Source organism: Takifugu rubripes, chromosome 13, assembly GCF_901000725.2.
Source record: "Takifugu rubripes chromosome 13, fTakRub1.2, whole genome shotgun sequence".
Lineage (NCBI taxonomy): Eukaryota > Metazoa > Chordata > Actinopteri > Tetraodontiformes > Tetraodontidae > Takifugu > Takifugu rubripes.
In genome coordinates this window covers 8,001,225-8,021,062 of record NC_042297.1, presented here as the reverse complement: position 1 = coordinate 8,021,062, position 19,838 = coordinate 8,001,225, and the positions used below count along the sequence as shown (strand labels likewise).

The 19,838-nt window shown below is 41.2% G+C and overlaps 1 protein-coding gene across 1 annotated transcript; it reads right to left on the bottom strand.

Moving 5' to 3' along the window:
* Positions 1 to 83: 83 nt before the first annotated feature.
* On the bottom strand, positions 84 to 19,705 carry tent4b (terminal nucleotidyltransferase 4B). The gene is made up of 12 exons (XM_011609682.2): positions 18,806 to 19,705; positions 8,131 to 8,254; positions 6,550 to 6,596; positions 5,966 to 6,086; positions 4,596 to 4,703; positions 4,259 to 4,387; positions 3,899 to 4,112; positions 3,692 to 3,818; positions 3,502 to 3,605; positions 2,997 to 3,187; positions 2,735 to 2,881; positions 84 to 2,136 (listed from the first exon to the last, which is right to left on the bottom strand). The coding sequence occupies exons 1-12, from the start codon at positions 19,360 to 19,362 to the stop codon at positions 1,984 to 1,986; spliced, it is 2,022 nt and encodes a 673-aa protein (XP_011607984.1). The 5' UTR covers positions 19,363 to 19,705; the 3' UTR covers positions 84 to 1,983.
* Positions 19,706 to 19,838: the final 133 nt, after the last annotated feature.

The window sequence follows — 19,838 nt, the reverse complement described above, 5'->3', positions numbered from 1 at the left end:
ACATTTTTTTATTTTATGTTTTAATATATCCCCCCACCCCCGAACCAAGCAGGCATAACAGAGGGGTCTTTCCAGGCGGTTTGATTGAACTGATTTTTATTGCATGACTTGAAATAGCTGCGGAGAAACAACGTTTCTGAGGAAAACAGTCAGGTTTGAAACCTTCCTGAGGTGAGATGAAGAGTGGGATTTCAGGTAGCATGACCAGTTTCAACATTTCACCTCCGTCCTTGAGTAAAACCGTGACGCTGAGGAATGGGGTATTCGGTGGGAACGAAGCCACATTTTAAACCTTCTAATACCAAATATAGTAGGTTGGAACTCATAGTATGGCCTCCTAAAATGTGCTTAATAGATTAAACTCGCTTAACGATGACTGACATGTTTAAGCTGCGGTAGTCGTTACGCAGAAGCATTAACGTATGTGTTTGTTATTGCTGGCTCTTTATAAAGGTGTTATCACATCTGAGAAACAATCTAAGGCTTGTGGTGTGCTTTGGAAGCCTTATTCCATCAAGTAAGGGTATTTCTGATGCCACGGATGAATGCAGAGATTAACCAACCTAATGTAAAACGCAGGCTCACGCCGTGTCTGTTCGCAACTACAGCGATGTCGCCACCTGCGGGTCACCCGGAGTACTGCAGCCACTGCCTGGGATCAACAGAGTTTACACTTTTCTGATAATGAACGAACTTAAAAACAGCTCCCTTTTTAAAGTAAGTAGCCCAGCCACATATTAAAACAAAATGTTAACCGATAACGTGGTCTGTAAAACTTACTGGTTACTTGGTCACTCAAATGTCATTGAAAACAAAAAAAAAAAAATCCTGAAGAAATAAAGGTGGTACTGTAATCTACCCACATATACAGATTACTACTTTATCTCCCCACAAATTCTCCTAATAAAAATATAGGATTCAAATATATGGGTTCTAAAGTTAATACAATTATCCATACTATCTTCATATAATTATTAAAAAATAAATAAATTTAACAGGTACAAATTATTTCTGCAGTGGGTAAATTAGCAAAGAAATAGAACATCACCCACCGTTGTGTTAACACTCATCAGTGTAGGATTACTAGATAAAACCATTATCACGCCTTTTTGCATTTAAACTTGTACTCTTAAAGCCTTTACATTAGGTATCTGTGCTATGAGGCTCCGTCCATTTGTCTATAGGGTGAATGAGCATTGACTCATAAAAGGATAAATGTTAACATTGTGGAAGTGAGCGACCAGAGGAAGTAGATGCTGATGATTTGAGTTGTTGGCAATGGGACCCAAACTGGGTCTTGGGCACAAGATGTGCATGTATACACCTTCAATCTTAAATCTCATAAAAAGGTCGTATGAAACATTTCCTTAATACTTGTCTTTTTTGTCCTTTTCTTGCTTCTGCAGTTTTTTGTATAAATCATTGTACAACCTGGTTTTATACATTTAAAAAATTAAACAGAAAAATCAACCGACAGGGAACAGACTCTCATGCATAATTAAGTGCCCCACCACTTCTGATTGCATCTGGAATTCACATTTTTTTTTAAACGTAGACTTGTCAATATATTATTTTGTACATTTTAAGTTATTTGTTCTGTCTTTTTTTTGGATAGAACTTATGACCATATTTCCAGCCAGTTGTGCCGAATGTTGCCCCAGTCAACTCCAGACACCCCAGCTGTCTATTCCTGTACAGCAGGAGGCGCTAGAGACAACTGTATTAGTGCTGATCGGGGAGAAACGCTCCGTATAATGAGTTGATGGGAAGCAAATGGTCATTTATCCATTGTGATTACAGTTCAAGTCCAATACATTAAACCTTGTTTACAGTAGAAATTTTTTTCGTTCCTTTTCTCTTTTTTTTCCCTGCTCATCTTCCTCAGAAGCTTGACAGAGACAGATTCTGCCCAAGTCTGGGTGGGACCACACTGTCAACAATGGTGGTGTGGATGTGGGGTGGTGGGGACAGGTGAGTTCAGCCCTATCTGCAAAGATCCTCTTGTGTAGAGTCTCGCACATTTTTTCTTTTCTTGTTGTTGCCTTGGTGGTGTGGTTTATTTTGATGAGTTTTGCTGCTGGAGGAGCTCTGCTGACCATGGTTGCCACTCTTCTGATGAGATCGAGATGTTCTGGCCTGCAGAGGGAAAACCAAGGAAAAAATGGTCAAAATTCTCCTTTGATATTCAACATAACACATTGTTGGCAGGGAAGAAGAATGAACTAATTTGTTTTTACTGTGTTTTTAGCAATCACAGTAAGCCTGTCAATTATCAGATTAAATTTTAAGCCTTCTGTATGGTCAGATAAATAAAAAAGGGATTCTTTTTTTTTTTTTAAATCATGGTAGGGGCTTTTGAGCTCCTTTTTTTCCAGGAGATCTTTTTGAAACCACTGACAGAGTAACAGAATCCTTACAATTTAAGAGAAAAAAAAAAAAGTCCAGTATTTTTTCTGCATATGGTCCTAATTTTCTACAGCTCAGTCACACAAGTCAAATTCAGCCACGTAATCAATGGTGTGGCTTGCACAATTAAGATCCAAAAATATTAGATGCAGCATGGGCTGATGTGATATCACAGCTCTAAAATCAATTATGATTGCACGACATAAAAAAAACACTTCAATGAAAAATCCTACTGAAGACTGTGAAAAGTACGTAGGCAGCAACACAAAGTCTTAACAGCAACTTCTTATTGCAGATATAGTTGGTATAACGATAAAACGCTGCGTACCTTTCCCCCCTTGTTGTTTCCAGATGTAGAGTTGGGAGTGTGGCTCTGAGTCCTGTGATTACTGACAGTGGCAGACTTTTCTCTGTGGGTGCTGGCGCCCCGACCAGCCTGCTGCTTGGCTGTTTTGCATGGCGTGCCATCAGAGTCCTGAGGCAAACACAAAACAACTGATATCGAAGCCAATCTCTCCAACGAATGTGATGCACAACAACTTTAGGCAAATACGACCGAATGTTTGAAGCTTTGTCACCAAGAGACTAACCGCATCGCTGGAGCTGGAGGACGTGGAAGGAGACAGTGGAGAGGAAGAGGGAGAGGAGCGCAGTGACGGCGACGGCGAGGAAGAGTTGGACGAGGTTTTGCTCCGGGGAGCTGAGGGGAGAACCACGGCGTCGCCATCTGGTACGTTATTGTTGCACTGGTCGAGCTGCTGGGACAGTGAGACATCGTTTCCTACAGAGAGAGAAAAGCAACAAATGTAAACAGAACTGTTTTTTGTATGAAAAGACACTAAATAAACAACACAAATAATAAACACATTTAATATACTGAATAATCAACTTAATCTAGTCATCATCTTTCTCTGCATCAACTTTTACCATAACATATAGTAAATCGTGTTTTCTTTAAATAATGATTTGTCACTGCTGCTCTCCAGAGCCTTTTATTTTATTAACTTTCACAATTTGGATTATTTGTCAATTCGGGCTTTAATATGACTATTTTTTACAATTCTATCATGAACAGGTGGAAAAGTTTAAACATACTGTTCACTGCGAGCTCATGCTGAGACGGACTCGCCCAGTTCTTCCGGATCCATTCCCTGTATTCATCCACTTCCTGCGTTACTCTTATTATCCGGCCAAGTATGCTGATGGGACACAGGAGGAAGCATATTCGTTATCCCCAAGTTCATACGGCAGTCTGGAGGGAATGGCAGCCAGTTTATGTTCTCACCTCTCAGTGTCAATATTAGGGTAGTACTTGGCAATGGGAGACACAGCATGGCTGAGCACCACATAGGCATAGTCAAAGGCTTGCTTCACCTGCATGGCACCATATGAACTCCGGCCAACATCATTATCTGGAGTACCAAAGGACGACATTATGATGTAGGAATCACACAAAGGGAAATTCAAACACACGTTCTTCCCCAGCACTTACCTGGCTGGAGCGGGTCCTCGATGTAGAGCATTGAGGGCCTGTAGCCATCCATCAAGTTTTTCTGGACCTCATCTTTTGCAACATAACAACCCCCATCTTTTATCCGGATGCCTGTTTTCAGGTAGTTGAAGTGGCGGCCGTACAGCTCAAAGAATTCGATAAGCAGAACGCCAATGTTGATGTTAGGACTGCACACATCTTCTCTGTAGTGGAGCTGGAAAACACAGTTTGAAAAATTTCAGACTTGATTATTGGGAGAGAAAGTTCTCTTGCATCTACATGTCAGACAAAACTATATCAAAAAGACTGAAATGATGGAAGTGCATTTCTGATTCTTTCTGATGACCAAATTTATCTGACCTGCAGGAAGCTGACAGCCATGAGGAAGAGACTGTAGGACCCTATTCCACCAGTAAAAACCTCATTGAGGTCTCTCTGCAGCAGGAATTGTTTTAGCACCAAGACCAGGTAAGGCAATACAGGGTATTTCTACAGAACCAAAGAAACAGAGATACATCATTAAAGACTATGTTTTCATGTACGGAAGCAAACAGGAAGTATATAAATTCTAAACAATAAGTTTACTTGTTATAAAGCTGTTCAAATACTGTGCATACAAATCAGCAAGTCCATGGCTACACAGTTCCGTCTGTGTCAATGTGTCAATGATGTGCTGACAGCAGAAGAGACATTGTACCTCTTTGAATTCTTTGATCAGCTGGGCAGCTTTAACACCACTCTTCATATTAAAGCTGATGTCCACTTTGACTTCTGTGAAGGAGTCAGTCAGTTTGATGATGGGAACCTGGGAACACGGGACAAATACAAGTGCAAATACTCAGTGCAACGGGCCAACAAAAGCACCTCTTTCAGAGATTCCCATTGTAACTACCAGTCCACAATAATCACAACAATCTCCTATGTGTAATCCATTGTTAAAATCCCCAAAGATTTATATTGTAATCTGCATCCTGACATGCAAGCTGAAATGAAACACAACGAAACATCCCTAAAGTCACATAAGAAAATAAAGTCAGATGGACAGACAACCAAATCTCTGCAAAAACACCAACACAAATCTTTAATAGTTTTAAACACGACCGTGAAAAGCTTTAAAACACTTTAACTTGGTTTGGATCAAGGTATCAGCTTCATATAAGGGCTAACTCAAAGTTACCTGTGATGTTTTCACATGCTAAACCATGTAATTATTAAATTTAGCATATAGGGAAGTCATTATAAAATGTACAAGCCAACAGCGCATATTTCTACAGCTCACAGTGACATGATTTACATTTAACTGGAGTGGCAGGACATGTCAAACTACCAAAGGACAACATAAAATCAAATGACAGAAACCTGAGGATTTACAAGGGATGCGATTAATCTTATTGATAGTGGTTTCCACCTGTTCTTCATTCCGCATTGCTTTGTCTGAGTCTCTAAGGAGAACGTGAAGGCATCACTGCTCACGCGTGCTGTGATGACAATACTTCTATTTTGAGTAACTTGATACTTCATAACATTTACGCATGGCTAGCAGGGTGGCGAGAAGATGGGGGGGGGTGCAACAGATTTAAAGTTGCAGCGGGGGATCAATTCATTGTCTGTGTGATGAGGACGTAGAACACAGTTATTACTATTACCACTATGAAAGGGGAAAAACTTCCAACATAAGTGCACACATGTGGCAACACCATTCCGCAGCAACTCCGCCACCATGCAGCAAAACTGTGGACCAGGTATGGGTTGAAAAACAACGGACTCGTGACTCCGACAACCACATGCTGCAGATCCAGATAAGCACGGAAAAATGACTGCTTCCGTCAGGATGTGGGAAAACTGCATCCTCAGTATTTACTTTTGATAATTATAATTGCTGTAAGGACAGGAAATATTAAAAGCTATGCAAAGCTTTAACAACCTCATCTGCCAAATGCCATAGCTTCTACAAAATGAGGCCACTGAAGTCTTTAACTAATAACCTTAAATGACACCAAAGATGTTAAGGACCCCTTATTTTCGTTAGATAAATAGTTAAATTATACAACTGAGTTTGAGACTTACCGTAGCCTTATCCAGAACTTTAATAGAGGTCTCATCAGCGACATTTCTTTTCCGGAGAGCTTCTTCCAGTGTCCAAAGTGGGAGCGTCTCCCACTTTCCAAAAACCACCAAATCAATGTCACTGGTGGAAACAGGCAACAGAAACAATAAACAGGAGCAGCAAAAAAAAGCCAAATATAGTATGAACACCGTGACAAAAACAATGAAGTATTTCCCATTCTGTTTCAGGCTCATTGAATAACACTTGTTGCCTGTGCACAAGCATAAGGAAACAGTGCAAACGAGCTACGTCCATAACCTGTGTTATGACCAAAAGTCTGGAGGACTTTTACACAAGAGAGCAACATGCAGTCAGACATATGAGACCAGCCACTGACAAGTGTGCTCTGTAGAACAGCCTACTAATGTTCTCAGCATGGTGTCAGGAGAACAGCAAACTGAGAAACTTGCTTGCGTGGTTCTGTGTTGAAGTGCTATTTAGTGTTTCTATGTAGACGATAGCCGATTTACCCTTGTGAATAGTGCATCCGAGCCAATATGCCTGCATACATGTACGTAGTAAATAAATATGATCAATAACACACCTTGTTGGCAGATAAAGACCAGTGCTGAAGCTTCCAAACACTTGAACCTGCAGAAGTGGAACACACAGAGATACACACATAAGTGAAGCATACAAAGGTCGCACAAGGGTTTTATGCTCTTTATCCTTTACAAAATCATGTTCTATATCATTTACAAATTTAAATAAAATATTTTGCTGTGACCATGAACATTAGGATTCATATTTGTCTAATAGACTACATGCAATGTCACACTGATGTGAAAGTTGTTGACAAAACTGGCAATAGAACCTGTCCATAAAGCCTCTGAGCTCTTAACCTGCCCGCTATTCATGTAACTATAACTCCCTTAAACCCTGGCACATAGATTGGTGTTAGAAATAGAATTAAGCCTTGATCCAACCTTCCTTACTCGCCCACTTTCATCCCACATCAACCAGTAGTATCAACAGTGCAGTCACATGTCCAAAGCTAAGCAGCTTGTAGAACCATATTTGTTTGTTGACTACTTCCACGTTTACACAATGATGTTTTGTTTGAATGAAAACGCAAAACTTTGCTTCTGTTTTGGCCAGATCACCAGAAGTTGGAGCCTTGCAAAATGGGCTTATTTTGAAAAGGAACTTTGAAGAAAAAAGAAAAGTAAAGAACATAGAGAGCAGAAGAAGACTGGCAGGACTCGCAATCCATGTTCACACGTTTTATAGATACCGTATCTGCCCCTACATGTACGCATGGCTGATTCATTACCGCCCCCTACCGGCCTGGCGTATGTACTACACTGTTGGTGTGGGAAGGGAGATCATTTGGGAGATGCTATCGACCGCTCTACCGTACTGTTTTGCTACTAAATCTGAAAATGTGGTGTAAACGGGGCCTGAGAAAGGTGCAGTACTGCATGAGCTGTTCTGCTGTGAGTAAAGAGACTAAAGTACAGTCTACATCAGCACAAGCAACATCTGTGGGTACAAAATTGCCAGTGGAAAGGCTGGATCCATGAGCCAGGCTCAAGATAAGATATCGTCTACTTGGTAAATGTATGGCTGCTTTTTTATTTACATTAAATGACCTCAGGCCTTTAGCAAGCTTTGTAAATACTGTAAATACTTCTAAACGTAGTAATACTTATAAATACTTGTAAATGTAGATATAGCCGCAATCGCAGTAGATTTTATTTTGGTTTTAAATATTTGTGTGTTGATACATCACAAGTGTATCTAAAATATGTTTATTGTATGTATGTATATTTGTTTATTGAAGTATTGGGGTGCTTTACACACAAAAAACACTTTGGAGAGCCAGAACTTTTGGTTTGCTGTTGTTTGCTTGCAGATGGGTCAGTATGAACTTATCGGTTATTTATAATGGTCATAAGCAGCAGGAAATTATCAGTTGAATTTTTCATATCATGCATTATTGTGTGTTACAAGTTTAAAATGAACCATTGAAAAAAATCACTCAGGTTCAAAACCTGTAATAACAGCTGTGATATAACATAACAAACTAAGTGAAAACCTAAAAGAAACCAAAAAAAAACCAAATATTTGTCCACAATCCTGGAATCAAGAGGAATAAAGATTTCCAGTTAAGAAGGATTCCTACCTCAGCACTGGGCCACAGGTCATGGATGACCCCCTTGATTCTGTCGACCACCTCCAGCCTCATTTTCTCCTCCTCTGGTCGTGGGGAGATGTAGCTGTAGAAATCTATGACCTCCTCGTGCAAGCTGAGCCGCAAACAGAATGGAAATTTTAGGATCGGCAAGTTGAATATTCATCTCATTCTAGCACAGAATGCTTATCAAATAGATAAGTCAAAACCTTCATTTTACAAAGTATAATGAAGAACATTACAGTAATTATTACTGTGGAACAGGGAAACAAACAACCAATGTCAGTCAAGTCAATGCACTCAATGTTACCAGAGAAAACTGCCAAAAGTCACTTCCAGAGACACAGATGTCACCCTGACAGGGCACTGCCAAGAGCAGCTTTCTTTTGTCACTGCTTGTATATTAACAAAATAGCATCTAGAAGCCGAAGTAACTAAACAGATAAAACTTGATTTGGTCATTTTCGCAGCACAGAAACACTGTTAGCAATTGCAGTGAAACCATCATTTTCATCTATACCTTTTCCTTTTTTACTGGTGTAACATTAACACAGAGGCACACAGCAGGCAGAGAATCCTGTCAACTTGGGGAACATTATCAACCATGTCGGTGCAGAGATATGAAGTCATTGATCAGCCGAGTTTAGGCTGGAGAGTTGCCCCAAAAGCCAACCTCCCTTCAGTAAACAAGCATTTTTTAAATACTTGGCATCATCTCAGGGAGACATCAAAATACTTCCATTGTTAGATCTGAGCAACCGGAAATTTAAATGAAAAAAAAGACACCAGCGATTGCTGAGACAGATGCTGTTTAAAGACTTCTGTCCTCTGTATTTTTTCCGTACACTTTTGATAAAATATATAATTCAAACAAGGATACAATAAGTGTTGCTGCCTGGGATGTGGTGCGAATCAATTCTTCTTGACAGACTATTCCTTTAAAAACAGAACTTCTAATAAAAACAGAAACAATTACTTTGTGCTCGACATCGCAGGAGTTGGGGAATTACAGTGGTATGAGAAAGTTTGGGCACCCTTGACAATTGGCATTATTTTTATTCACCAATCATTGGGTGTTTTAATTCACAACTTAATTTTGATATATCAAATAACTGATGAACACAATCATATTTTAGTAGAGCCTCCTTTTGCAAAAATAACAGCCTGTATGAGTGTCTGGATCCTGGATGATGGTATTTTGGCCCATTCCACCTGGCAAAACCTCTGCAATTCAGTGATGCTTGAAGGATTCCGAGCCTGCTTCAAGTCATCCCACAGATTCTCGATGATATTCAAATCTGGGGACTGGGATTCCAAAACATTGTACTTGTTCCTCTGCATGAATGCTCGGGTAGATTTTGAGCAATATTTGGGGTCATTGTCTTGTTGAAACACCCATCCCTGGCGCAACTTCAACTTTGTAACAGACTCCTGAACATTATTCTCAAGAATCTGCTGATACTGAGTGGAATCCATGCGACCCTCAATTTTAACAAGATTCCCAGTACCAGCACTGGCCACACAGCCCCACAGCAGGATGGAACCTCCACCAAATTTTACTGTGGGAAGCAGGTGTTTTTCTTCGAATTCTGTGTTCTTTTGCCGCCATGCATATCGCCTCTTGTTGTGACCAAACAATTCAATTTTTGTTTCATCAGTCCACAGTATCTTAATCCAAAATGATATTGGCTTGTACAAATTTTCTTTCGCATACCTCAGCCGACTCAGTTTGTGGCGACTGTGAAGAAAAGGCTCCTTCCGCATCACTCTTCCGTAAAGCCTTTCCTTTTGCAAATTGTGCTGTACTGTTGACCGATGCACAGTGACACCGTCTGCAGCAAGATATCCTTGCAAGTCTTTGGAGATGGTCTGTGGGTTGTTTTTAACCATTCTGACCATCCTTTGTCTTTGCCTCTCTGCAATTCTTCTTGGCCTACCACTTCTGGGCTTAACAAGAACTGTGCCCGTGGCCTTCCATTTCCTCACAATGTTCCTGACAGTGGAAACTGACAGCTGAAATCTTTTGGACCGCTTTTTGTAACCTTCCCCTAAACCATAATGCTGAATAATCTTGGTTTTGAGGTGATCAGAAAGTTGTTTTGAGGCTCCCGTGTTGCAGCTCTTCAGAGGAGAGTCAAACAGAATGAAAACTGGCATTGGGCCACCTTAAATACCTTTTGTCATTAAGTTCAAGGCTTAACGAGCTCACCAAACCAACTTTGTGTGTCTAATAATCTTGTGATGATTAGTTACAGGCCATCAAAGCAACAAAATGACAAGGGTTTTCACAGCCTATTTTTTACATTTGATTTAATTTCATACAATTGCATACTACGAATACTTAAAATCTGTGTGGCTCTTATGGGAAAATGAAGGACATGCCACCATGATAATTTTGTGTGAAGTCAGAGTCCATTATTACACAACCTCAGAGGGGGTGCCCAAACGTTCTCATACCACTGTATCTGGTGTCACACTTTTCCTTGCAACAGGCTGCTCTGCCATCCACTAACTAGTTTTGTCCACATACGCATAAACACAGTGAAAAGACTCTGTGGCTGCAGACATATGCAGGCACACTCTGCTACTAAGCCAATTAAGGGTTTCACCTTTAAATGTGTCCAGCTTTAAGACACTGAGCCCAGCAGCCATTGCACTGAAAGGCAGACATGGATGATGCTGTTCACCTCAGGATATCTCAAAAGAGGATGCCCCAATCCATTTTTGCAGCCGGCTCACCTTTTATCTTGAGCATTCGTTTCAATCGGCCCTGACAAAAACAGCTGCAGACTTCCAGCACAACTCATTTCAAAGAATCTCCCAGGATCATTTGCTTAAGACCAGCATCCACAGACATCCTCACACAGACAGGGTTTAATGTTGAATCATTCTGACTCAATACTAAACAGGCCAGTTAAAAGGAGACCGAGTAAAAAGCTGCTATTTTACTTCATTGACTTTCTTTGCACAGAAACAGAAAGTCACTGAAAATTGGCTCCAAACAAAGTCTTTTTTTTTTCCTCTACAAATGGAGATAGAGTACTCCTGAGAACCACTCTGTTTTCCCTGTGCACACTACAGACTCCAGCATTTGTCACATAATACTTGGGTTTCATTTCAGGGTAAAAGCCTCAGATGCAGACACCCTGCAATCCAAACACAACTCGCTCTTTCAGTCCTTTATGATTAATTCACCACATAACAAAGAACACATCTTTTACTGTATTCTTTTAAAGTTTGAGGTAACATTTTGCCAAAAAATGGCAATTTCTGCCACTCTTATGAGGAGACTGATTTGGTCTATTACAAAGCAAGCCCAGAATGTAAACACTGCCATGTCTCCTACATCAGCAATAGGTTTCATTTCCCAATAAACCCTCTCTCCACCCTCCCCAGTCATCACGTGATATTGTCATCATTGTTATCCAATACTCCACCTCCTGAGATCAAGTTACATCTCAGTCATACTCCTGCCTCTGGAGCACATGGACTCTGTGTGCTGTTATCAGATAATCCCTCTAGCCTGTTATGACTGTTATGTAATCTACGTGAACAGGGTTCTACAGAGCAGAGACTCCTGTAAGGATAAAAAAACATTCTGTCCACGTAACATTATTCATGCTCCTCCAGCAGCAGTAGTATCTCAGAAATGTGCCATTCATTGGAGGTGGCCCATCACAACGGTTTCTGTCAAGTAAAGGATATTTGAGTTATTTTCCATGACTTTAATAGCTTTTAAATCTGCCTTCGGAACAGGAGTGAAGTGGGCAGAGTACCTGCTGTGGAGACAGCAAAAATATGCCGATAGGAACTTATCTGAGGTGTGCGTTCATCTTTGATGCAGTATAAGGACTCCAAACAGTGATCCACGAACAAAAAATTATCAACACAAAAACTATTATGGTTGTACTACCATGATAACAGGCTGTGCTAATTCTTGATCTTTACTAGCTTCACCTAATGTTTTGCTTTTCAATAAAGAGCAAAGTTCTTCTTTGTTGTGATAAAATAATAATAAATATAATAAAACATTCAAAAGTTCAACCAGTGCAATATAGAGTTCAATGGCCGGCAATTTGCAAAAGGTGTATCAGTGAAAGAATGAAGGAAGGGTGTGGTGCCGAAATGCCTTCATGGGAACAAGAGCCACCTGTTTAGTTTGTTATGGTAAAACAAAATTAGATTCTATCTGAGCAATACTAACATTTACTCACCGTAACAGTACAAATGTATAAATCTGGGATTTGGCTTCACAGTTTAATCATTACTCAAAAAATCTCTGCAGAAATGGATGAAAATCAAAAGCATTTCCGGTTACAAAAATAAAGCCAGCTGCTCCTGACAAAACCCTTTAACTGTCGTCGTGGCGATGCCGAATCAGGATTTTAAGAACCAAAGACGTGGCTCAGATCCATCTACTTTCAAATTTTATGAGATCACAGGCGAGGTCCTAAAATTTAAAGTGCCAACTCTGCAAGGAACCACAATGGCCACATTTTGACAGATGTCAGTTTTGTCACGGTTTGTGTTCAACGCCACAACCACCAGGAATGAATAACTCCTTTTTTCCAAGGTCGTGTAAATGCAGTATCCTGAACGTGCTCAAAACAGGGATGTTGCTTCGAACCAAAATACTCAGGTCCGTGTAAACAGACTGACCTAGATGTGAAATGCTAGTCAGGAGGGGGTGGATGTTAAATGACACTCTTTTCAGCTGACAGAGCTGCCAGAAGGCAAACTGGTCGCATCCCACTACGCTTTTGAACACGAAGACAACAAACACAGATAGGGGTGTCAATATCTCACAGATGGCTTAATCATTAATATTTTATCAATGAACTGATCTGGTGTGCAAAGTGATGGGTACTGGGACAAAACGGCTCCGGTTACACAGGAGGACAGACATACGGATGATGAACACCTGACACAATAGATGAACACAATAAAAATGAATGAGGACTAAATAATAATATAATAATCCTGCCAGCAGCACCATCGAATAGACTCCATAATATTGATACCGTATTTTCACGACTATAAGGCGCACCTAAAAGAGATTTTTTTTAGATTTTCTCAAAAATCGACGGTGCGCCTTATAATATGGTGTGCCTTGTGTGTGGACTGAGTTCCAAAATCTGCTGTGCGCCTTTGGTAGGTGCAGGAGAGGGCGGCCATCTTCCGCACCTACTGCCACGACAAGATAACCGCGCCCAGCCACATCTATGAGGCAGCGGCGGTCAAGTTATGCCACCATATGCGGGTGGATTGTAGACACATGGGCTATGATACCGTCATTATCTTATTGTAAGAGCTTTCACAAAAGTCGGCATCAACGCTGAACCGGAACCGGTCTGCGAGTCTGATTCAGATGATGAAGAAGAGGAATTTGGGATGTTGGACACTGAAATAGCGCAGCTGTTTAATTCAGATACAGAAGATGAAAACTTTGATGGTTTTGTGGTGGAAGAATAAATATTTTGTTCAATAAATGTGTCGAAACTCACGGTTTTACTTCCATTGACATTTTTTACTGTATGTTTTAGCATGCGCCTAATAATACGGTGCAACTTATGTATGTTTTATACACAGATATAGCACCCATAACTGAGACTGTGCCTTTTATTACAGTGCGCCTTATGGTCATGAAAATACGGTAGTTCTATAATCATTCTGTGTAGGTCATTACAGTGGATACAAGGAAATACCAAAATATTTGAGTGCTTAAAAAAATAATGTGAATAATTTCAAATTCCAGTTGTTACTGAAATTCTTGAACTAATATCCAGGAATAAGCTTTATTGTGTATTTATGCAGTTTAATATTATGGCTTTCAACAGGGTACACTTGTTTGACAGTACTAAGGCAGTAACGAAGGCACACGCATAAAGCACGGGAAATGACACGTGGAAATAAGGTCACAGACTAAACATGAAAAAAGTGTGCCGAAACCCCGTCTGACTGCAGGCCTGTAGCATGGGAAGGATTTACAGAGGAATGGGTGGGTGGGAAAAACACATTCCTTGCTGCAAATTTGAAGTCAGAGTTGTGGAGAGCTGCCCACACGTGCTGTTGAGTCAGGGCCTGTTTCACTTACAGTCTAAATACACAACAGGAAGGCTTCCCTCTCCGGTTGCCTACGTGCTCTGATCAAGAGGAACCCAGAGATAGAGAGAGAGGACAGGGCAGCATGACTGATGTCACAGACAGTAGGCAGGACGGACCACAGTTCCAAATACACAGGCGGTTACCTATATTTGTTGTGATTCACAAACTGGCAATAATATCATAAGAGGAGTTGCTAATCCACAACATGTGAAGCACATATTTCCTTAAACAGTTGTTAGCTGTGTGAAAAAACAACCCCAATGCAAATTAAGAGCAGGCCTCACCACAATCAAAAGTTTTGTTTTCAACCAAATGCATGTGTGACCACGAAAATGCACACTGTGCAATGTGTTCCTCCAAATCTGCAGTTTTTGACTGGGTACATTGTTGTTATTCGCCCCAAAAGGGAAGGCGATGATAAAGTGCAAAACATATTAGTTGATCTTATTTCATACCGCTGATTTAGGGCTGGGATAAAAACATCAATTTACATCCATTTTCCTGAATGACACAAAGACAAAAATCAATATTTCAATAAAACTATTCCTTTTATTCTGTGGACATATGGTCTGGCGAAATAGAATCAACCCAGCAAGTCTCAGGTTATCAGCATTAATGCTGCGTTTCATGCCAGGATATCTCCTGAGATGTTTCTCACCATCATCACTTTAATGTACGACATACACACGAAGCAACGCCGTCATTAAAACCACCCTTTGTGTGGTTGCAGCAGCCTGAATGACATGGCTCACAACTTATTGACATTGTGCATTTTTCCATGTTTAATTGTCAGAACAGTCCACCCTCAGAACATCCGGAGTTCTAGTGTGAAGTGGCGTGGTTAGCGTGGTTTTAAATTATTTAAAAATGCCAGAAAGCTAGTACAGAGCTAAAAAAAACAGCACTGATCAGAGAATCCTGTAAATAGAGGTCATTCAGGTATGTGATCACTTGACTGCAATTTGAAAAATGCAATAAATATTACATTCTTCGAAACCATTCACGGCGATGCAGCATATGGGTGAACAAGGGTCAGGCAAAATTATTCAACAGTAACAAACAACAGTCCCTGATCCATCTTTATGACAGGGAAGATGCTTGGGACTCCTGATAGTGCCTGTTTCCAGAAATCATTAAACAAGATAATCCACAGACTTTGAAATGTTAAGAGTAAACATTACAGGTAACCATTAATGGCATCTGCCTTTGTGAGGCTTAGTTACCATAGTCAGTCCTATAGAATCCCATTATCATTGAAAAGATCTTTGTGGGTTAAAAGAAAAGCAGCTCATTTGTCAAACACATATTACAATTCTTCTTCCATTGTTAAAAGTCGAATGGGATGTTTATCACACGTCCATAAGATTCCAATTTAGACAGCATGACTAAAGCATCACAACACAGCTAGGCCCAGTTCATGTTGTGAGTTTGCGTTGCTTACTGTGGGTTTGTGTAGTGATTACATTAACTGAGGACCAACCACAAACTACGCAGACCAGGAGGGCTGTGACTGGTTCGCCAAACTACATAATTTCCTGTTATCACTTCCCCAACTTTACATTTACATTTCGGTCAAATATGTCTAAATTCTCATTCTAAATTTGTTGGAATCCATTCGAAACATACATCGAGACCTGGTGACTTGTTTTTGGTCATCAAGTGCGTAGAATATTCCATAAAATCCAAGTGGGCACCAGAATCCCCAGAGCAGCACAAATGTAGCCGGACTACCACACCTGACAGCTCAGTTGTGAATAGACCTACAAGAGCATGTGGACGGCAAACTTGTCTTGGCGCTCATGATTGTGCATGCACTTCATTTCTCTGGAAGCAAAAGCACCCATGACACGGCTTAACAAAAATGTTCTGCTGTAGTTCCAACGCTACAGTTGATTTACCTGTGGCTGCTACGTCGCTGGCTAACTTCATTACGGATTGTTGTGGTGTGACATAAATGGTAAGAGTGCAAACCGCCACCCAAAACAGGGAACATGGCTCGACTCCATCTATGATTAGACTACTACAAGCTGCTTTGTATACAGAAAGTCCAGGTGCATAAATTATTCGTGCCTCTCTCTGTATCCATCGACAAGTATCACCAACCCAATAACACACTGACCTACCAACAGGCCCCAGTGACCCACCCAGCTCAGGTTTGTTTCCTCTGTGTTAATTAACACATTAATTAATGTGTTTGCATGTATCATGTATGTTTATTTGCTCCTCTATATCCTTCCCCCTTCTCCTCCGTTTTTAGCCAGCTGGCAATTAGCAAAAGTGCCCCCCATATGAGTCCGGTCCTTCTCAACATTTCTCTCTCTCAAGGGAGTTTTTCCTTGTCCTTGTTGGGGTCAGGCCCTGGGTTTCTGCAATGCACCTAGAGACAATTTTGAGTGTCACAACTGCTATATAAAGGAAGATGAATTTGAATTGTTCACATCACCTCGAATCCTGGGACAAAAAGGGAGCAATTTTTCCACCTTATGCTTAAAAAAAATGCACTGAAACTGGGACCTTCAGACCAAGGTATTGAACTGAGGGCAAACTGTAATGTTGCATCCCTCGTGTGCATACTCATAGGCCTCAAAGGTGTGATCAGGTCTTTTAACACACGTTACACAAAAGAATGTTTGGGTTTCAACACAGAACTTTATAACTAAATGAAGACCATGTAAACCCTGATGACCCTGATGATGCGCTGTTGTTCTGCATGTCTACACAAGTCTCACAGCAAGGTGTAGGTTGCTGCTCCTGAACCATTTTTAAAACAAGACCCCGCCTAGTTTTTTTCTTGTTGTAATATCTGAAATAGCAATGGTGAGTGAAGAAAGATACAGGTCTTATTATGACTTGCAAGTCTTCTGCTGAAGCACAAGACATCATATGTGCTGCTGTTTGAACATAAATCTCACATTTATTTTACATTTGCTATTTAATGAATCACCAGCAGAATTCATCAAAACTCCAGACGTACTTAAAGTAAAAATAAAAGGCTTAAAAACTAATGGTAGAACATGAATAAATACAACAACCAACCAGAAATTTCAGAAGAACTTATTTGCAAACCAGTCTAACTGCATTGGAGTGCAGTGGGGGCTAAAATTAAAAAAAAAAAAAAATATTCAAAACTTTTTCTCTGGGGACTGAAGCTTGAAATGTTCAAATTGCAGAGTAAATCTTGTCGTGTGCTAGTTGCAGCTAACCAACGCGCTCTCAGCAATGTAGACACCAAAACCAGCAACATGATTTATGCATCAGTGCAAATGTTATCTAAATAAGCTGCAAACTTTGCATTTTTTTAAACAACTGGAAATAAAAGCTCCTGCCTGTAAAATATACATTTTACCCTGGTTGTTTATTCAACACACTTATCAGATTATTTTTTCCAAGCTATGAAGTTAATCCAGTTTGTTAACCTAACCTCATGACACCAAACATCAGCTTAAGTTCTCACAAATTTGCTGCCAAAGCTCTGATGTGCTCTTTGTTCTTGTAATTAAACTACCACCCTTCTCCTGTTTCCAGCTTTATCTGTAAACCCACTTGTTCTTTTCTAACCTCAACATTGTTTTAAAGGGATTTGAAACACACGTCAAATGTGTTGGACCTGTAGTTTCACGTGCTTTCACAAAATGAATGTAGCACCGTTGCTAAATGTGAAATATAAAGATAGCATATGGTTTCATAACCTGGCCATTGCTGTAAAATGGTGACATCAGCAAAAGTTGGCCAAGGTTGAGATATTTAACCAGATCATTTGCTCTGTTGGGTCTCAAACTGAGGAACAGAAGATGAACCGATTTGGTTGAAACCCATAACATGTCTGACCACAGAACCACTGTGCTCAATACAGCCAAGGGAGGAAAACTTTCAGACTGAACAGCCTGTGTCTACCATGAAAATGTCCAAAATTACAAGGTATTCGTTTTAATTCTGCAAAGGTGGGAGACACCAAGCAATAGCTGAGTTCAATGAACTTGAAACACTTCACATTTCCAAAGTTTTTCGACAACCACATTGTTTTCTTATGAAGGTGTGTTTCCTTAACCACCACGGAGAACAGTAATTATAAAGTCTGGACTAAATGTCTGCGTGCTGCATTGTTAGCAGCTTCTACGATAATGAAACTCATCACATCTCCACTATTTCCTCCTAAAAATCAGCTCCAAAGCCGACATGTGCAGATTGACTCTATTGACGTTTAAGTTTTGCTTCAAGTTTGTACAAAGTTCACTTCAAAGTCACCCAACATATGGCGGCGCTGCTTTGGGCCGATGTACCTGGACACGTCCACCATCACGCCCCGGTGATTGAGAACGACTGGTGGAATAAATCTGACCCCTTATTTGGCATTTGGGTGGAACATACAAACGCGAATTCAATGTCGATGGAAATGTGGGTGGGGTGCGTCTGGCTACAAGAGGCTCGCGTTTGTGTAAAGGTGGTGAACTACCAGCTGATTAACTTCTGCGTTACGCACGAAGAGCGTTTTTCTTTCCAACGGCCGACATATTATCCAACCCATTAAAGGGATTCTTAGCCCCATTAAAGGGATTCTTACCCTACAACTCCTTCCGAGTAGTTCCTGACTTTCCATGGCGTGCCCGTGTAACCTCCACAACATCCTGTGTTGCTGCCACTGTTCAAGAGGCTGGAATTGAATCCGAAAGTGCTCGCTTTGTTGTCTCTTTTCCTTTTGTTGGGGTGTCCGTCCGTCAGCCCCCTCCAAACCAGAGCGACCCCGCTGCCCTGTTGTTGCCCCCCTCCCCCCAGGGTGTCCCTTCCAGGAGCTCGGTTATTGTGGTTGCTACTGGTTTCCAGTGGTATAAAGTCCCGCTGCTCTGGCAATCCACTGTTGCCCAGTGCGGTCGTCATCCCCGGAATCTTGTCTTCCCCGCCGCCGGTGACTGAGTTAAGTGTCCCGTTTGTGCTGGTGAGAAGGGCTCCTGAGGGTTCGTTGACGCTCGCTTTCAGGTTTGGTGCGCTATGAGGTCCAGTGGTGTAGCTGCTATTTACATGTAAATACCCGAGCCCTTGTGTCGTCTCCCAAATCTGCATCCACAGGTTGTTCGCAGGTCCACGCTGTTCTGGTTGAAACCAGGCGATTCTCGGATCCATCAAACGACGCTGAAGGCAAACCGCCCCCCCACCCCTCCACCGAGCACTGCTCAGCTCGTGTGCAGCTAGCCAGTTCGCTAGCTAACGTTAGCTAGCCTGCTGCTGTTAGCCGTGCTCCCCCTTTGCTAGTTACTTTAAAAATCAGGTATACACACGTCCTTTAGTAGTCACCATACACGCGGATGTCAACCGCAGTCATCCACTGAAGATCGAAGAAAAATGCGCGTTCAATGTTAAAATGTTTCGAGCCGAAGTTGCCTTTAAAGACTGGAGAGACGTGCGGCAGTTGCGGATTGGAGTGCCTCTCTGACCCTTTCCTCCTGATCGTGGTTCCCTCAATGGCGGAGCGTAGGCTGCCATTGCGCATGCGCGGGACGGGCGGCGAGAGGTGGAGTAGCGTTACGCAAGTGGCAGGCAGGTTGGGTTACGTAACGAGTTCTGATTTATGTTACCAAGATGAAACGGAACCGACATAA